The sequence below is a fragment of the Mauremys mutica genome, chromosome 5 (genome assembly GCF_020497125.1).
Source record: "Mauremys mutica isolate MM-2020 ecotype Southern chromosome 5, ASM2049712v1, whole genome shotgun sequence".
Taxonomy (NCBI): Eukaryota; Metazoa; Chordata; order Testudines; family Geoemydidae; genus Mauremys; species Mauremys mutica.
Genome location: NC_059076.1, coordinates 24274231 through 24295111, shown reverse-complemented (window position 1 = coordinate 24295111; position 20881 = coordinate 24274231). Strand labels below are relative to the sequence as shown.

Below are 20881 nucleotides of genomic sequence, written 5' to 3'. Positions count from 1 at the left end.
ACAAAAAATCCCAAACAGAAATAGAATTCCAATTCCCTTTCTTCACCGCCCTCCACCAAAAAAACCTGGATTTTCACAACCTTGTAGTCCACATACAACTGAAATAAAACTAGCTGAATGCTAACAAAATACAGATGCTCTAAAGCAAACTGAAAAGCTAAACAGGCTGGCATTATGTGGTAATTTCAGAAGTCTAACTTGTATAGAACAGGATTGTTGAGTAGAACAGATCCCTTCCTGAAGCACTGACATATTGAAAGCTAGTCAACCAAAAAAGACAGAAAAAAGAAGAGGGGGGGTGAAGTATTTTCTGATACTCTACCTGCCCTTGTGCTCCATGCCAGTTTTTGTGATTTTACAATCTATATATTATTTGGATTCTGCTTGTAGCTGTGTGAAAGCCCTCGACAAACAAGGGAAAACACCAGAGGGAAGAGTGAAACAAGGGATAAAAGTCCTTTCAAATTCACACAAAGCAAACACATTTAAAAATAAGGGAAAATAATATAACAGTTTTTCATCTTATCTTAAATTTACAGTAATTTTTGGGGTTACCTTTAACATTTGACAAAATGATTTTTTTTAAACTGAGAGTGTTCCCTGTCTTCCTGCAAATTTGTAATCTTGGGTACCATCTAAAACTGGGAGACCCAATGAAAACTTGGGGGAAATATGAAGAAACGAGGACAAGATGACAAAAAGAACAAGGAAAACCTGATCTCACAAGAACATAAGAATGGCCATACTGGGTCAGATCAAAGGTTCATCTAGCCCAGTATCCTGTCTTCCGACAAGGGCCAACGGCAAGTGCCCCAGAGGGAATAAACTGTACAGTGATCCATTCCCTGTCGCTCATTCACAGCTTCTCATTGTTCCAAATTAATTCTGGGTAGTGAAAATACCTGTCACTTTCAAGCATTTTAAAAGCTGCCAATTATATGTATGCATTTAGATACTGCATCTATTATCTAAAAATGGTACCCATCCTGGACAAGAAGAGTAATGAAAAAATTAGTTTCTAACGTGTTGAGAGTCATCTCAACTTCTGTGACAGGCCATCAACGCAGCCAGTCAGAATCTGCATGGGGAAAAAAAAAAATCCTTCCAGACACAATCATGCCTGAGTGTGTGTTGGAGGGGAGGGGAAAAAGTGAAAGAATGAATGGCCTTTCACCACGACTGGGGGACTTTACTCCTTTAGTGGGTAAACTGTTGGACAGCCAAGAAAGCCCAATCTAAAGAGAATTAAGGGCAAATCAAGGTTCGGAAGAGCTCTGTGCAGAAGAGTTCTGCGCTGTCAGTGATATTAAGGACACAGGGCCTTTTCTGCATAGAAACTCTTATAGAGGAGCCAGATACAGCTTATACGGAGCAAACTATACTGGCTAAAGTGCTTTCTTCCTGCTGTAACTGCATCTACAGGAGGGCTTCTCTCAGCATAACTACGTTGGTTACGGGTTTGATTTTTTCCACACTCCTGACATAGCTATGCCAGCAAAACTTAGGTTATTCTTCTACAAGTGACTCTTTCAGACTGACTGCAAGCAGAGTACTATATTCAAAATTATTTCCAAAGAGAAATCTAGTGTTATTCTGACATCAAAATCCTTTTACCACAGAGTATTTTAACCACTAAAACATGAGATGGTAGGGATTGGTATCATACTTGTAAACGCAGTGACCTGAGCATCTCAGCTAGGGAGGAGGAAAGGGGTACTTTGTAATTAATATTATGTATGTATAATATGCACACACATCCCAGCTGCTAAGACAACTGCAACATGAAAGAGAGATTCATACTGTGATAAATTAAACACATCTGCTGCTTACTGCTCTCACTCCATACAATATTCCAAGGAAAAAAGAGAAATAAAAATTACTTAAATTAAAAACTCTACTGTATGGCTCTTTTAAAATGAGGACTTCTGATTACAAACTCAAGAGTTCTTCCTGGTTGTGTGAGTTTTTAATTGTAAGCAAAATTACGCCAGAATGCAGAAACAGATTTCTTTATCGTTCTGAGAATTGACTCTTTTGTTGTCACTGAAGTTAAATATTAACGTATTGGTTGGAGAAAGGAAAAATTAAAGCAGGAACATGATTTCCACATCATTTGATATTTAACGCTGCAGAAACAACAAAAACAAACCTAATCTTGTGAATTGTTATGTGTTTTAGTAAATGATTCTATTTAGTGTAACTAAAAAGGACCACGCTCAAAACTACATTTAAACATCACCTACACCCAAACCAGCCCAGCGTACAAACATACTTGCATGAATCATATGGTACCTATGATAAAAGCCTGCCTATCTGAACTCTGTTAGTGATATCAGTTTGACCATGATTAGTTCAATGAATTCACATTAGAAGGTTCTGCAAAGATGTACAGTATTGTAGCCAGCATTAAAATGCTGCCTCTTGACTGGCAAAGTGCCTTCCCAACCTCACAACTCTGCTGCAGTATTCCTCACTTCCTCCCTCCCCCTCTTGCCAGCCAAGAGCTGTTAAATAGTCCAGTGCATCTGGGCTGCAGTACAAGGCAGTGAAAAACATTTTTCAGTATCTGCACGGCATAACAAGGAACCCACTTTTTAAACGCTCTCTGTATCGAGAAATGCCCTGAAGGAAGAATAAAAAAAGAAAGCTGTGTGCAAAAAACATCAAACCTGGAAGGGCGGACAGAGGGGCCCAATCCTGCAGAGACTTACGCACATACTTAACCTTGAGCAGCCAAGTAGCCCCACTGAGTTCCATGATACTATTCACATGCTCAAAGTTAAGCATGGGTGTAAATCTTTCCAAGACTGGAGTCTAGTACTGGGTGCATCGCCTTCAGGGGATCTACTTCATCCTGTCAAAGCCCTTCCCAAATTAGCTGCATCCTACCTATCCACCTTAGTACCTTATCTCAGAGTTGACATCCACCATCATTCAGCCGACTCTAGTCTTCACTGCTGAAATTCCCCTTTTCTTCCTCATGTTTAAATGATCACAGAACGAAAACTGATTATATCTGCCCAAATTTCAAAGTACGACATAAAAGGGGCCTTCTGCAGTACATAAACATAACCTACAGAAATCTGTGTATATATTTTTAAATGTTAATGTCTAAACAGAATGGATTCTTCTGTAGAGAGATTTCCTATACAACATTTTGTTTAACTAATATCTGCCAGGGTATAAAGTGAGGAACAGCATCAGCATCTATAATAGTCTTATCTCTGGTGCAACCTCAAGTGGAAAGTGCAAATTCCAGACTGTGTGTGAAGAGAACTGTGGAACGAAGGCAAGATAGATAGATGGTATCAGTTTGTGTGGAGAAGAAGAATGAAATGCACACATTTGCGTCAGACAAGCAAGTTATGGAAGCATGTTTCAGATCTGGCCTTTAGAAGGCTGTAAAAATGCAAAGGAACAAAACAAAAGCAGAAACCTTTTCTCAGCAGCATTCTCACCAGAATAAACACTACATACAAATAAAATGTGGCCACCTTGTAAAGAAGTTTTTCAACTGAAATTATTAGAAATAATCATGTTTAATCTCCTTTAAGAGTGGGGTTGATTTGACTTGGTTTTAAGAGAGAGAGAACAGAGAGATTCCCAGGTCAGTGTGTCCGTTTCATTCGCTGCATGGCTGACTCAGTAGAAACAACATCCTGAGATACAACAGAAAAGACAGACCTGTGGGATACTCAGATTTCATGCCTACTGATTCCCCTTTTTTATGACAGTGCCATAATATTGAGTACTTACAAAGACTGAGAAATTGTTTTTACCAGTTTTCAAACATAGCTTCTGTTTCACAAATAATCTTGTTTGCAGTGGTGCTTCACAACATCCTTTAGGAATTATGCAGTTCACCCCTGATACCCCCACACACGCACACACAACACTTAGGGAGAAAAACTGTTTCACACTTCATAACTTCATATTTTGGGAATATGGCTGTGCAAGACAAAAAGAATGAATACAGAGTTCTTAGCAATTTATAGTTTCAATGAGCTGTACAAACAGGGCTTGAAATATTTACAAGATGCCTACTGGCCTGAGAAATGAGATCTAGTTTTTCAAAAGGTTTTGAGTGCCTCAACTTCCAGGTGCCCAACTTGAGCATCTTTTAAGCAAAAAGTAAAATCAAAATAAAAAAAAAAAACAAAACACCAAACCACACAGACCCAAGATGCCTCTATCTGGATGTCCATAAAACGGAGGCACCTAAAATTTTAAGCCACTTTCGAATATTTGGACCTAAATCTACTAGCCAGAAGCCCATATAAGAGATGAGGAGCCCAGACATTTAGGTTAAGAGGCAGCATCCTAGTGACAGCTCCAGGTACAACAGCTGGTGCGGAGAAGGAGAGCGGTGGGATTCTTACCAGGATATTATCCCCAGATCATGGGGTCTTGCTGTATCGCTCACACCAGTCTCTGGCTAGTAGGTGTCCGATGAATATCACAGCTTTACTAAGCCAAGAGTGAACTTGACCTGGTTCTAATTAATTTTGTTCCTGGTCACAGGCTCCTGAACAACAGCCATGAAACTGACTAGAGTCTTGTCAGTTTTACTCTGCTGACACTTAGGAAAAGTATGAAGAGCCAAGGCATTGAAGCATCTAGGCTAGAAACTTGAAAAATTAAAAAGTTGGTTATACAGAAATCAGTAGCTTAGTTTACTCTTGTTCTTCTGGGAAAGTTACCAGTGGGCAATTTCCCCCCACCCCACCCTCCGGCCACTTTTTAGTATTGTATATACACATTTATTGATTACAGTGATCATGGTTAAAAAGTTCAGCACCCCCAAGAGTTACAACACACTACATTTACTCAAGAACTAGAATAGGAAATAATTGTGGCACCTCTTGACACGTGCTGACTTTTCACTGATGAGCATCGTAATAATGCTCACAACACCCAATGAGGTTTCTGATGAAGAAACAGTCAGAAGTTCAATGAGCTGCCCAAGGCCACAGAACAAGCCAGCAGCACAGCTCGGATTAGAATGTAGGAGTTCTCTGGTTTCCAATCCCATTCCTCTGTCCAACATCCTCCCAAATATGAAGTCCCTTGCACATATGGCCATGTGATATATTTCATTTCTTAACAGACTTGTGCACATGGGCAAAAATAGCTCCAATGAAAGCCAGGTCACTTACTGAAGCATAAACTAAAAAAAAACAAAAACCACACTCATGATGTCAAGCCCTTCACTGCACCGTCACCACTCACATCTCCCATGAAATCTTCTCACCGAGGAAAAAGAAAGGAAAATCCAGGGTAACAGATACATTCTAAAATAATACTGACTATGGTTCACTGTCACCCCCTCCACCCCAAAGAAAAAGCAGTCTGTGGCCCTGGATTTCATAAACTCTCCTATTTAGAAAATAATCTGTCTTCTGTCCTTAAATACTATCTAACACGGGAAAGCCTTCAGCGATTGTCTCCCTCAAAACTAGCCTTCTTTGAGAGCGCTCTTATCCCAGTGCAGCACACCAGAACTTAAACAAAGGAAAGGGGAAGAGAAGGGTTATCAAAGGACCTTTTCCATGCAGGAGACCACAGAATGTCTGCATTGAGGACAGAAATCACTGTTATCCAATATCACCCAAACAGAAATAATATCACAACCACAATGTCGTCAAGTAAGATGACATGCCTAACTCCTGCTGCCAAAACAAAGACACATCCCTTCCACTCCACAAACTAAGTTCTAGCCATGATCCCCCTACACCCACCCAAGAGATGTCTATAATCACACTTTAACACTTTTCTCCATGGTGTGTTGAGGTTGCCTCCTTATAAGCCATGCTGAATTGGCTTGATATAGCTTTATGGCAGGGAGCGTTAGAGCTCAGCACAGGAGAAGAAAATTTGCACAACTCTGACATGGTAGACTTGGGAAGAACACAGTTCACTCATCTCATAGTACCCAGCCACATACCCTAGAGTTCACCATTTGAGTACTAACACGGTCCTGTTCCTTCAGCACTCCACATTAGCTCTGGAAACCCAAAGCCTCTCTTATAGGGCACCAGATATCCATCACCAACTCCAATGCTGTCCTTGTTCAGCCAGTCTGCTGGGGCCAGGAGTTAGGCACAGATTTATTTCCCATATAATCACCCAAGAAAATTACAGTGTGACCACTGGGACTTCAAGCATATCCTTGAACTTGGAATTAAGCCATGCTTTAAGGCCAGCTAGAGGCCCTAAGATTGATGCTAAATCGTCTCTCAGCATGTTGGCATATTAAAGCAATGAACTGATAATGCAGACCTGTAAATCATATTGGTCAGTGATCGCACAGAGGAAAAAAAGTGGAAAGGAAGGCATCAGTATATTAGCAAAGTAATGTACTTTCTGAAGGACAGAACGCCGCATTGTACAGAGACAGACAGACATGTTTAGCTACCAAAATAGTTCAGCGGCTCATAAGGAACTCCCACCTCCATTCCCACCTCCCAAAGCCTCAGTGTTTTCCCCACCATGAAGTTGACAATTTCATCAGTTCCTGGTCTCAAATTAGGGAAAGAGTACAGCAGTCAGAAATGCTGCCAGGACCAAACTTCAGTTTAGACCTGCCACCATTGGGGGGAGGGGCCTGTGCTGGGACTATCCCACTGTAAAAGCTTCTCACTTAGGTATTTCTAATATGCCCCCCACTGCAGTATAAATGCTAGAAGGCAGGTAAAAGATACACTGAGTTGTGAGGTTTCCTAATAGAACCATTTCAGCCTGTTAAGCAGCAGCAACACCCAAAACACCGAGTCTGAAAATCTGATATAAATAACACTTTTTTTTTTTCTAACCACAAAATGTAAAATGGGTGCCCTGAGAGCTGCTACTACTATTTTTGTTGTTGTTTTTTTAAAGTACAAAAAGGTGTTTCTACCCAAGGCTGGGAGGTCTGCCGGGATTTCTTTCAATGGCACTCAAGTGACAGCAACTAGAGTTAATTATTCGTTTTCACACTCTCCCCTTCACAATCCCACAGCACATTCCCAGCCTTTGCCTACTCAGCAGATTCACATACACAAACCTCCTACCATTTTATTCTGATAATTTTTCAAATCAAGGAAAGAAACCAAGTGCAACGGTAATATAGATACAGCTTAGTCACCTTTTACGTGCTCTCACCCTATATAAGCTACCATAAATGCCTTTTTTGGGAAGATGCAGTTTAAGAAGAAAAAGAAGCGAGTGCACAAAGGAGATAATGAAGGAAGTGATAAACTTGCTGCTTTGATAAGGAGTTATTAACTCCATGTATTTCATGAAACTTTCCATTCACAAGTTTATCCTGAAAAGATATACTGCATTTAACCTTAAAAAGCCACACCATGCTGGATTGTCATCAAGATACATTTTACCATAATCCGATTTTTAAACTGACTAGCAATCTATAACAGAGGATGATGCCTCTCAGTAAAACAACTGGGGGACATTAAAATACCCCTACAGTGGTAAAAGTTAATTTAATTCCTTACCTTGATTGGGCAGCCATAGTGAAGTTTATAATGGCAAATGTCTTCTGTCCATGAGCCCCTTCCCCCAACTGCCCTCCCTATCCCCCCACCAAAAATTTATTTGCCATTTGCTGATACGTTTCCTGGTTTCTGTAAATTTACCCACTCCAAAATGTTACTGAACTCCCTACTCCCAAAGACACAGGTTCCTGAGCGAAGTCTCTCTAGTTCAGTATTGGATTACACTAATTTTGATAGACATCCGGGCATTCAGGGCCTCCTTTGGCTTGATGCATTCCAAATCTACAGGGAGTTTAACCAGCTCCTGAATTTTCAGCTCCCCAGATTCAGCAATTCCAGTTTAAAAGTTTAACACTTCATAAAAAGCTCACAGCATTACTGTAACGCATCAGTGTAAATTGCTGTTCTTATTCAGAAAAGAAGCCTTTTTTCCAGCACTAGTCCCAGATGCCTAAACAGCCCAGACCTACCCCTTTTCAATAAAGTTTTCATGGTACAATCCACCTCCTTAAATGGACATGTTATTCTGTCAAGGCAAGAAAACTGGAGGATTGGATAAGAAGAGAATAAGCCCGGGTCACCAGCCTATCACAGATGAAATGCACGTTTGTTTTCTCTGCCAGAGACTCCACCTGCATGCTCATAAATGGGTCGGTGCCAGAGCCCCAACAACCTACAAACACAACAACTAGAACACAGGGTTCCCTGCTGCTTGGCACTCTAGACATAAATGAGTGTGTTTAATGGGATGAGGAGAAAGAGGGCAGAGCAAAGGAATATTGACTAGAGAGCAGGAGGAGGGGAAGGTACTGTCTAGCATGAATTCCTCACTGCCATTTAAGTTTTTTGAAAGCCAACAAGAGAAAGGCTTTCATTCTGAGCGTGATATAGATCACATTAAAGCAAAAACATAACCAGTCCAGAGAGAGACAGATTGTTAATGTAAGTTACTTAAAAACTGGATACATAATAAAAGTTGCAAGTGGGATCCCAGAATTAGAGAAAAAACGTTTTTTCTTTTATATTATGACTAAATATAGATTTTTCTTTATTTATTCTTTATTTTATTTATGTTGCACGGCACACAAGGCTCTATTGAGACCTTGATTTGTGTACTTGTTCAGTAAAAAAGTAGTACCTGCCCTTCGCTCTGGGTGCTTCCTGACATGTTTTAAAACTATTATAAAAATAGTCTACTCCAGTAATTCCCTTCAACCAATAATTCACACACATAATCCAGCAGTCAAATATATTTAAGATCTTTACAATCTCCTACAGCAGAGCGTGCATACACAAACACCCAGCTCTAACATAACAAAACTGTTTGCTTTGATATTTATGCATTTCCAACATTAAACAACAACAAAAGAGTGCTCTGAAAGACTGAGCTGCTACTGAGAAAGTTTTATTTATACAGTATCTTAGAAAAACAGGAAATTCACCATTTGCAACAAAAACTATATATAAAAATATTTAGAACTGGACAGAATTTGAAATGGATGACTGAAAACATATCGGAAATGCAAGCAATTGTTAAAATGTTAAAGGACACTTAGTAGTTTCCATTCTATCCCATTCTCAGTTGCATATAAACTTTCAGGCAGAAATAATTTTCCATTCCTGATCAAAAGTGAGAAAGAATTTTTGGAAAGTCTGAGCAAAAAAAAGAGAGTGCACAGTTCTTTTTGATTAAGAAGGGTTTATACATGGGGAGGGGGTAGATGACATAGTTTTTTACATTATACTTAAATAAGGGCCTAAATGTTAAAAAGACAGACAGCAGTGATTTTTGGGGGCCCAACCTGATACACTTTAACAAGGTCTGTGTTGAACATTAAAAACTGACAGCCATAGTGATTTTGGCTGTATGTCACTCTCACTAGTCAGTTGGGCCAAGTGCTGCAACCTTTACACAAAAGAAGTAACTAGAGCACTGCACCTGCATCTTCCCCCTTATGGCTCACTAAGGGCACCTACTCAGGCTCCCAGCTCCTAAGCCATGACTTCTCTTGGGCTGAGCCCCACACCTCTCCGCCGGCTGACCCGGGGTTTTCCAGGCTGCACAGTTCCTTGCCTACACTGTAATATCCCCAGCAAGTCAGGATGCCTAACAGCCCAATGTCTGCACTTTGCTTTCTCACTGAAGGCTGTGATCTGGGTAGGGGTCCGGATGCAGGGGGTGGGGTTCTTGGGGGGAGGGGGCGGGGAGTACGGCAGGGTGGGGGTTTGGGTGCAGGGGGGGCCGGGCACCGGGGGGGGGCCAGATGCACAGGGGTTGGGGTGGATATTGGAGGAGCGCCCAGTACAGTAACTTCTACCCCCTGAGCTGAGGAATGATGGGGGGGGGAGGAAGTGGGGTGGGGTGCAGAGCAGGGAGGTTTCTGGGTGTGGGTCTAACCTGGGCCTGGCTGCTGTAAGCAGGGGAAATGTGCTCTTCCCCCACCCTCGGTCCAGCTGGAACTAGCAGCTGAGCCTGGAACAGGTAAGAGCCACTGGTCAGAGGATGGGGCTGAGGAGAGTTGGGTGCAGGAGGGCTCCAGATGCAGGGAGTGAGGCTCGGCAGGAGGGTCTGGGTATAGATGCACGGGGGTTGGATCTGACCCAGCACTGGTAGGGGGAGTCCCCAGCCCCGGTAGGGGGAGTCCCCAGCCCCGTCCCTTCCCCCTGCAGTGATTTACCTCTCTGCCAGCTGCTTCGGGTACCCAAAACGACACTTCCACATTGCTGGGGGGGGGTGGTGCATGGCTGTTCTTGCAGCTTCCCTGTTAGAAAGTCCTTTTTCTGCAGGGAAGCAAAGAAACCTGCAGCAGACATGGATGCTGCACGCACACAGTGGTGCAGAATTCCCCCAAGAGGGTGCAAAGAGGTTAGGTAGGACTGCTGAACATGTTCTAAAGTGTACAGGCAATAATACTGCTTATCTCTTTACTCCTCAGTAGATCTCAAAGCACTGAACAAAGGAAGTCAGGATCATTTTACAAATGGAATAAGTGAGGTACAGAGAGATGAAGTGACTTGCCCAAGATTATCCAACAGGCCAGTTCAAAGTCAGGAACAAAACCCAGGTCACCTCAGTCCCAGCGCAAGGCTCTATCCGTGAGGCCACCAGTGAAATACTCCACTGAGCCTTGGCAGCTCATCAGCTGGGAAAGAAATACAACTTCTCCCCCAGTTTCAGAGCCATGAAGGCCAATAGCTAATGTAAAGGTTAGGCACATGGCTTCACCATATTTTGTACATATTTTTTTTAAGTGCTGTAAAATACAGCACTTTATTTGCTCAAAGCACTGTAGACACATTAACTACTTAACCCCACACAATCCCCCAGTGAGGTAAGTAGTATTAGGCTGTAAGGTCTCTTGTGTAGTTGCTCTATGCTAACCAGAGAGAAATCTTCTGTCAGCAGAGCCAAACCACCCCCAATAAGCGGTGGAAGCTATTTTGGCTGGAGGGGAGTAGGGAAACTAAGGCTATGTCCACACTGGCGCGTTTGTCGGTCAAAATTTGTGACAGTCGAGGTGTGTTTTTTCACACCCCGACCAACAAAAGTTTTACTGACAAGTGCTAGTGTAGACATGGCCTTAGTTTCCCTATTTCTAAAATGTGGAAGTGGCAGAAAGGCCATGTACGCTGCCCAAGGCCACACAGTAAGTCAGTTAGCAAAGCCAGCAGAAGGACTCAGGACCCCCTCACTCTCACCCCTGTGCACAGTCCTCCACATTGCCTTATTCAGCTTTGAGACTTTCAAAATGCACCCAGCCTTGGGCATCAGTACAATTATTTCCATTAGGGCACCAACAACCCACATCCACGTTCAAGTTTACCCATCACTCCTCCCCCAACAATTCATCCCTCTGCCTGAGAAAAGATGTGGAGGACAAAAATATTTGGAATTTGAGAACAGAAGTTGCTTAACCAGTGAAAGGAACTTTTGTTTTTAAACATAACCAAAAAATGCTGATAATTAAACACACCATCATCATTATTTAGAATGCAATAGTGCCCAAAGTACGGGGTTTTCCAAAGACGTGCTCTGCCTCAGGAGTTATCGTTATAAATAACACCTGAGACCTCCAACAGGAAAAGAAATTGGGGGTGGAAATCTAATCATTTTCAGTTTACTTGCATATTTGAAAGTTGTATGTGAAACGTTCAGTTTCATCTCTTTGCATGCATCTTTTTTGCAAAGAGAAAAGATTTTTTTTTTAAAGGAAATGTGATAGGCTGGGCAGGTGTGGGTTTCAAATTGGTGGTTTACATTTAATGATTTAGGATCTTTTGTTTTTATTTGTATAGCATTTCAGTTCACGTTTAGGAGCGTCACAATATCAATAAATAATAATGAACTGTTAGTATCAGTCAAAATTTACCAATCAGCTGGATTTTTAGTCATTGCAGCATGCAAATCTTTTGTTAAAAAAATATTTAAAATTGTCTTGGGCTTTCTCCCCCATGCTAAAAAACCCAAATCATTTTCCAGTATCCTAGTTGTATAGTCCTCAAATAATTATGAAATAGGAATTCTAATAGCAAGCAAAGGATTTCTGGTAATACCCATAAAAACCTTTGTTTTCTGGCTAATTAAAGGCTACAGGGAATACTTTATTGCACTGTTTTGTAGTGGCTTCCATCCAAGGATTACAAAAAGCTTTACTCCTGAATTAAGTCCCACTACCTGCTTGGAAGTTAGTGAAGTATCCCCATTGTACAGATGGGTAAACTGCGGCACAAAGTTGTTAAGCAAGTAGCCTAATGTCTGTCTCACAGTCATTTTGTGGCAGTGTTGGGATTAGAACATGCCAGTTCACAACTCCAACTACTTCAACCACAAAACCATCCTTCTCCTCCAGGAAACAAACAGTGGCTCAACACGACTTCTAAGACAAGCAGGAACAACCCAGCCACCTTTAATTAAAAGCCAGCTTTCCTAATTAAACAGAGGACCGAAGACAATTTATTTTCTAGTACACGTGTGGGGGTGTGTATCAAACTTGAATATTTGTTTGTTTGTTTTTAAAAGATTGAGAGAATACCACTAAATTATGTGACCAGCTTCCTTTCCTTCAGATCTATTTCAAATCTGCTGAAGAAAGGCCCAGGACTGGGAAAACATGGTGATTCAGGTCAGATTGAAGGAATACAGGCAGAGCCATATAGGGCATTTTTCACAGTACCGGGCTACTCTGCCCTTAGTTGAAACCACCTCTATTATTTCCCCTTGTTTAACGAGCACTCATATTCACTCAAATATATATATTTTTAAAAATTCTAGGCAAACCTGTAGGCTGACAAGAAGCATCCTTCTCCACAGATATGTGGCATCAAAGAATTAAGATACAATTTTCTTCCAATCTTAAGTACATACCTTTTCTGAATATTGATATGCATACACTAACATTCTTTGATATCATGGCATTTAAAGGTCTGTACAATGAAACATGCTATGCGGAGTTGTATTTATAGATCTGATGGACAGCAGTGCTGCATACTATCTGAAATGCTTAAATATATGAAAAGGAATTTATATTTTTATTACTTGAATCAGGTATTGTATTTCATAGAATCATAGGATTAGAAAGGACTGCCAGAGTCATTTACTCTAACCCCCTGACAAGATGGTCATCTAGGCTAACCCCCTCCGGCAATCGATGGCCAAAATGTTAATATAACTGACATATTGTGATCACTTTTAAACATTGTTAAATCCTTTTTATTATCAGTTAATTTGAAGAACACTCATAAGCAATAATAAAAAAAATACCACCACCACGTTTCTTTTACACTTCACTGAATTCTTCTCCTGGGAAGAAAGTATAAATAAAAGCCTGACATACTGATGTAATTAGGTAAAGAAAATTATTTGTTGTTTATGTTTTCATCCTCCAGGCCACATGAGCACTTTCCACGGTGGAAGCAATTTGCATAATGGAAACAGAGCAGGGAAGAGGCCAGTGGGAATCACCCTCTTTCCTGGCTATAAACATCCAATAACTTCCAACCAAGCAATGCAAATTTCCTCTTTTAAAAAGAGGGGGGGGGGTGGAACACACACTACTGGAATCTCATGAGTTTGGTGCGTATAGTCTAGTTCACCAAAAACTTGGTCACGTGGTCTCAAATGGAAGCAGGTGTCACACTGGACATCAATATCATTGTGACATGTACATACAGATATCGAGTAAGGAGTTACATGTTCTTAAGAGTCTTTGTATCAAGGTGCTGATCACCAGCAAAGGTGAAAAGCAGGTTTTATGTCAGACAGATGTTTATTCATCTGTTTACATGTAAATTGTCTCTCTCACAATGGGCTTATCACCAGTCTGAGCTGAATGCAAATAAAGGATACTCAGAACTTCAGACAGACTCTAAGTGGGGGGGGGGGAGAAACAGCAGGGGAGAGAACCTTATCTGGAGGTGCACTTCAAAGGGTTGGGAGGCAGAGAAGACATCCAGGCACTCTTCACCAAGGAAATAAAAGCACAGTAGTTTTGCTTCATGAAAAAAGGGTCTCAATCAGGCTTGACTAAAAACACTGGGGAGACCTTTGGTCAGATAAAACTTCTTTAGATGGGAGGTTCACCTGTTAGTTAAGTTTAGTCTCTAGAAAGCATGTTATGATTGTTTTATATGTAACCGTTTCCAATATTCTTACTTACTATCACTTAAGTGACCTCTCAAGGTCCCTTCCAGTACTACGATTCTATGAAAACTCTATTATTTGACAATAAATGTATCCTTGTTTCACTATAGATATAGCTCAGTGCTGTGGCGTTAAGCTAAGTGCTGGTCCTGAGCTGAATCTTACAAGCCGGTGTTTTCTGTTCCTTTGGGAACAGTGGGTCTGGTAATTCTGTGAGTGTCCAGTAGATAAAGGGCTGGACACTGCAGGGAAGGGTCCGAGGACTCGGGGGTTGGTTTGTGCCTGAAAGCAAGCCCTGTGGAGGTCTAGAGGGGCTGCTTGAACTGCCAGAGGCTGCTGTTTTCAGGAAGTTGATCCACAGGAAGCAGAGACAAGGCTGCTTCATGCTAAGGGCAATTGGTGAGGTTCCTTGCCACCCTGGGGAACGTCACAAGGCAGGGAAGGGTGTATATTAAAACAAGGGCCCTGGAGAGGGTAAACTGGGACTAGGGAGCCAGAAACAGACACTGGGAAGCAGTGCGTGTGCCAGAGACTGAGAACCAAAGAGGAGGAAAGAAGAGGGAGGGAGAAGACAAATCTTACAAGTAGACAAGGTGCAAGGGGAGAACCACGAGTGGCTGGTTTAAGAGACTGGGACAAGGAGCTATGGGGTCTGGGGAAAGGAACTAGATGATGAGCCCAGGGAGAGAGACTGGGAGCCATTGGAGACAGAGAATGTAAGTGGGAGGAAGGGGACAGAGAAACAGACGGGGCAAGAAGCAGGGGAAGGGAGAACTGGGACTGGGAGGAAAAGGTTTAAGGGGATGCAGCAGAAGAGGTCAAGCTAAGGAGGGAGGAGGAATGGACACAACTGTGTGTTCACCAGAGCACATTCCCCTCCAGGGTCTGGAATAGAACTAATGATTTCTGAGTTTGTCATTTCATTTGAAACCCACCGACAAATAGTCTCTCTCATATCCCCCTCTAGTGCTGGGCCACATAAAGGATGACAACCTACTATCGCTATCGGTTACTCCAACAGCTTAAGTGACAGATGTCCGTGTGGTAGATCTAAAGATTCCAACTCTGCTGAAGACCCGTGTTGGTGTCAATATAAAGCCATATGATTTGATTTCTGTTTTTGCTTTCTCCTTTTAAAAACCTAGGAAATTACACACAAAAAACATGTTAAAAGAACACTATTAAAGTACATAAGTCAAGCACTCAAAAGTTAGGAAATGCCCCAATGAAGGTTGGCCGTGCAACCTTAATTTAGCCTCTTCGTGCGTTTGCATTATGATACAGCCTTTAATTACATGATTACACACTATTTTTCCACAGGATGTCTACCTCATTCAGTGCACAAGATGGACCTGTTATAGGGATGAATCACACCATTTAGGAAAGGAAGCTATTATTTGTAAGACACCTGCCTAATTTTTGCATAAGCTGGAAGGTGTGTGGTGAACAAGGCAGGGAACGGCAGAAAAAGAAAACAGTGTCATGTTGAACACTGCCCTTGAAAACTGGATTCTATTCCTGCCTCTGCTACAGAAATCCTATGTGATGCTGGGCAAGTCCCTTAATCTAAACTTTTTACAGGTGGTCCCTATTTGTGTGTTCCACACTTTCTGGGTGCCTGATTTAATACACTAGGATCTGATTTGCAAGAGTGCTGAGCACTTACAGATGGAAAAGAAGTCAATAAGATCTGTGCTATACAATGCTAAGTACTCTGAAAAATCAGGTCCTTGTTGTCTCAAACTGGCATTCAAAATGAGTGGAAACTTTTGACCTTTATCTCTCTGCCTCAGCTCTTCATCTGTAAAATAAGGATAATAGCATTGCTTCACCTCACAGGGGTATCGTGAAAATGAATTAATGTTTGTGAAGTACTCAGATAGTATAACAATGAGCCGCACAGAAAAGCCCATGAAACAATTAATAAGTCTGTCTTTAGAGTAGGGTTTGAATCATGTGCAGTAAATAAGGCATGGGGCCACACACTGAACAATGAGGAGAACACAAAATATTGAACAGCTGCTCATTAAGTGAACGCCATCCACCCTGTGCACTGAATGAGGCAGTGTTCTGTGGAAAAGATATACGATCACATAGTTAAGAGACTGTATCGTAGTGCATCAGAGTGGATACAAATTTTTTTATTTAAATTGGAATTTTATTTAAATACTTTTTAAAATTTTATTTAGATTATGTTTCTTTTTTTTTAAATAAGCCTGTTTAAATCTGAATTTAATACAAAATATTTTAAGCCCAAAATATATAATTATATTATATAATTATAATTTAGTTGTAAATGTCACATGTTTTTATATAAGAAGTTTATGTATGCAAAACATTTCAGGTTCTTTTATTTAATACAAAATGATTTTTTATATGCTGTCGTGTGTTTAATTAAATTTCAGTTACCATCAGGAAGGCCAAAGCACAATTGGAGTTGCAACTAGCAAGGAATGTGAAGGTTAACAAGAAGGGTTTCTACAGGTATGTAAGCAACAAGAAGGTGGTCAGGAAAAGTGTGGGACTCTTACTGAATGGGGGAGGCAGCCTAGTGAAAGACCATGTGGAAAAAGCCGAAGTACTCAATGCTTTTTTTTGCCTCAGTCTTCACAGACAAGGTCAGCTCCCAGCCTGCTGCACTGGACAGCACAGTATGGGGAGGAGGTGGGCAGCCTTCAGTGGTGAAAGAACAGGTTAAGGACTATTTAGAAAAGCAGGAAATGCACAAATCCATGGGGCCGGATGCACTGCATCTGAGGCGTGCTGAGGGAGTTGGCTAATGTGACTGCAGAGCCATTGGCCATTATCTTTGAAAACTCATGACAATCGGGGGAGGTCCCGGACAACTGGAAAAAGGCAAATATAGTGCCCATCTTTAAAAAAGGGAAGAAGGTGAATCCAGTCAGCCTCACCTCAGTCCCTGGAAAAATCATAAGGAAAACATTTTGAAGCTCTTGGAAGAGAGGAAGGTCATCAAGAAAAGTCAACATGGATTCACCAAGGGCAAGTCATGCCTAACTAACCTGATTGCCTTCTATGATGAGATAACTGACTGCGTATATGGGGAAAGCGGTGGACGTGATATACCTTGACTTTAGCAAAGGTTTTGGTACGGTCTTCCACAGTATTCTTTCCAGCAAGTTAAAGTAGTATGGATTGGATGAATGGACTATAAAGGTGGCTAGATTGTCGGGCTCAACGAGTAGTGATCAATGGCTCGATGTCTAGTTTGCAGCTGGTATCAAGGGGAGTGCCCATGGGGTCAGTCCTGGGGCTGGTTTTGTTGAACATCTTCATTAATGATCTGGGTGATTGGATGGATTGCACCCTCAGCAAGTTTGCAGATGACACTAAGCTGGGGGGGGGGGGAAGAGGTAGATAAGCTGGAGGGTAGGGATAGGGTCCAGAGTGCTGGACAAAGTGGAGAAGAAATCTGATGAGGTTCAACAAGGACAAGTGCAGAGTCCTGCACTTAGGACTGAAGAATTCCATGCATGGCTACAGGCTGGGGACCGACTGGCTAAGTGGCAGTTCTGCAGAAAAGGATCAGGGGATTACAGTGGACCAGAAGCTGGATATGAGTCAACAGTATGCCCTTGTTGCCAAGAAGGCTAATGGCATATTGAGCTGCATTAGTAGGAGCACTGCCACCAGATCAAGGAAAGTGATTATTCCCATCTACTGATGACTGGTCAGTACATCTGGAGTACTGCGTCCAGTTTTGGGCCCCACACTACAGAAAGGATGTGGACAAACTGGAAAGAGTCCAACGGAAGGCAACAAAAATGATTAGGGGGCTGGGGCACATGACTTATGAGAGGCTCAGGGAACTGGGCTTATTTAGTCTGCAGGAGAGAAGAGTGAGGGGGAATTTGATTGCAGCCTTCAACTACCTGAAGGGGAGTTCCAAAGAGGATGGAGCTAGGCTGTTCTCAGTGGTGGCAGATGACAGAACAAGAAGCAATGGTCTCAAGTTGCAAGGTGGGGCGGGGGTCTAGGTTGAATATTAGGAAAAACTATTTCACTAGGAGGGTGGTGAAGCACTGGAATGGGTTACCTAGGGAGGTGGTGGAATCTCCATCCTTAGAGGTTTTTAAGGCCCGGCTTGACAAAGCCCTGGCTGCGATGATTTAGCTGGGGTTGGTCCTGCTTTGAGCAGGGGGTTGAGGGGGTTGGACTAGATGGCCTCCTGAGGTCTCTTCCAACCCTAGTCTTCTATTATCCTACTGCAGCTTGACTCAAATCATGAGCAAAAAGTTAATTAGCTAGTAAATAAGAAATACATCACTCACCATTTCCTAACATACTAAAAGTGTACAATTAATAAGAATCTGAAATTATTATCGTATACAATTGCTTAAATAAATGTATATCTTTATAGTGTACCTTCCTAGATAGCAAAAGGATCTACCAAATTGTGTAAAGGCTCTATTTAGTTGTAAATCAACATGTTATAACGGTTATATTACTCAATGAGAATACACCTTTCTTTAGAAAATAACTGAAGTACAAATGGAAAAGTAGATCACAATGGATTATTTAAATCGAGGCTTTCTATCTGGTGATTTAAATCCGATTTAAATCGCCTGCAATGTATATATACACAAGGAGATCACAGTAAAGTTTCACAGGCAACGTTAATGCTGGTATTTCCTAACTTTTAACTTTGCAATCTTAATAATGTTCTTATAATATAGATTTTGTATGTAATGTCTGTGCACATGTGTATAATATATTATATATGTCTATATAATAAGATTTCAGGATTGTCATTGGGTGTCACTCTGAACCCTAGAATGCCTGTTGAGAGTCAGTGGGACATTATGGGAAACAGCTACAACCATGGCTGATAGCTCTTTTTGTTTAGAATATTATCAGGTTCAATCTTCACTGTAATTCTTGGCCTGTTACCATCCAATTTTTAAATTCTCAGACATTTCCAGCTTTTTTTTTTTACATTTTATGAATTACACCCATACGACAACATGGGCTTTCATCAAGCATACACATATCCCACTCTGCCCTTTAACCTAACCTTCTTTAATAGGCCAACATTTTATAGACATCATGGCAGAGGTGGACATTAAAAAGAAACTCACGTCACATCAGTGTTAGCTGGACATTCCATGCACAAGAGGCAGCGTAAAATAAAGCACAGAGGTGGTCAGGAGACACCTCCAGACCAGAGGCACAGTACCACCAATACCACACTGGAGTTCTGGAGCGGTGCTGACTCAAAGGGAAAGGACCAGCTAATGAATCACTAACCACTACCACCATCCCCCATCCAAGTACTGACCCATCCTGACCTTGCTCAGTTTATACAGACTTGTGACATGTATCAGACAGTACTTTATTTACAGCCTAGTTATCCAGAAAATTCTGCTTTTTATTTTCCTGAAAACATCTGCAGGTTTTACTCTCCTGAAAACATCTGCAGGTTTTACTCAAGTTGTTCATAGAATTTCTGGAGGCCATTCTTTAAGTTACTTATTTTCACCTCCTATGCAGTTTAAGAGGCAATCATTTTTAAGTGACTCTTCCTGCTTCTTCTTGGATCTTACAGTGATATCTGTTTAACATTTAAGAACATCAAGTAGAAGAAAAAAAATCTCACTAATTCTCTAAATTGGATAAGGAAATCCTTGGACATCTTTGTTGTCCTTAGTTACCAAGATGCTAGAATAAACTGATAAAGGTAATCTCTACCTAGAACCAAATACAATATAAATTAAAAAAAAAATTAACGAAGACTTCAGTCAGGATCAGGTCCCCATGGTGCTAGGTGCTGTACAAACACAATTGCTTGCTCAGACAGAATCCAACAACTTGACATGTCAATCTAGTGCAAAGTCAGATTCAGTGGCATAAATGGTGCTTTCCCACCAGGGCCCATGAGGTTATGCGGGCCCAACCAATCCGATTGGCACACTGGATAGGACCCAGGCATACGCGATTCTGTATACCCACTATCTGTAGATGAAACTGGATCGTGTACATGGATTGCCTCCAGTGGACAGAAACCAGGTGTCTGGGGTTGTGGGGCTGTCTGTGCTGGTGCTGCAGGTGATAAATTATGAAGGGTGCTTGGATCTAGCTGCACACGCGTATCCCTGTTCATACCATCCCCAGCCTGGTGAAAGGTTGATCCACGCTGCAGTAGAGAGGGGCTACCAGGGGAGAATGGGTAGTCCCCCAGGGCAGGGGAGTGGCTGGGATGGGGGACCCTTCTGGCCCTGGGCATGAACAGCCAGCAAGGATGCTGTCACGGATCCACAGGATCGATGCTATATCCCCAGCTTTGGGGCTGTTCTCTGGGAGGAACCCCTTTGATGTGCCAGGTTCGACTAGGTCACACTCTTCCTTCAGGGTGGGCCACGTGGACTCACCACCTCCTCAGACTGAACCCCTGGGGCTTGAGCACTCCTGCTTCATGCTGCGAGCGCTGCTCTGCAAATCCAACTGAGACTGACTCCTGGTCAGAGACTTCTACACCCTTCAGGGACTAATACACGGCACCCAGCATTTGCAGTGATGCTCAAGCGGTGTCTTCAAAACAGGAGTGTTATTTACTCAATTGGAACATAGCACTGGAAGTCCTTCAGTTAGCATCCTCCATTCTGGTCAAACCAGAGCAGTTCACCAGCCAAGCTGGAGTGAACTCCATTTTCAGGGTCTGAATTTCTCACCCCTTCCTTCGTCAGGTCCCGAGTGAGAGCTTCCGCTTCTTCCAGAATCCACATTTATTCCC

The 20881-nt window shown here is 41.9% G+C and overlaps 1 protein-coding gene across 3 annotated transcripts in view; it reads right to left on the bottom strand.

Moving 5' to 3' along the window:
• The window catches only part of AFF1 (AF4/FMR2 family member 1), a 168133-nt gene that overhangs the window by 128330 nt on the left and 18922 nt on the right, over positions 1-20881 (bottom strand). Inside the window, exon 1 of one of the 3 annotated variants that reach the window (XM_045018573.1) lies at positions 7491-7619. The exons of the other annotated variants lie outside the window; for them this stretch is intronic. Coding sequence (XP_044874508.1) covers positions 7491-7507 — 17 coding nt within the window. The 5' untranslated portion in view covers positions 7508-7619. Of the gene's footprint in view, positions 1-7490; positions 7620-20881 lie in introns of those variants that run through there. 3 annotated transcript variants of the gene reach the window in all.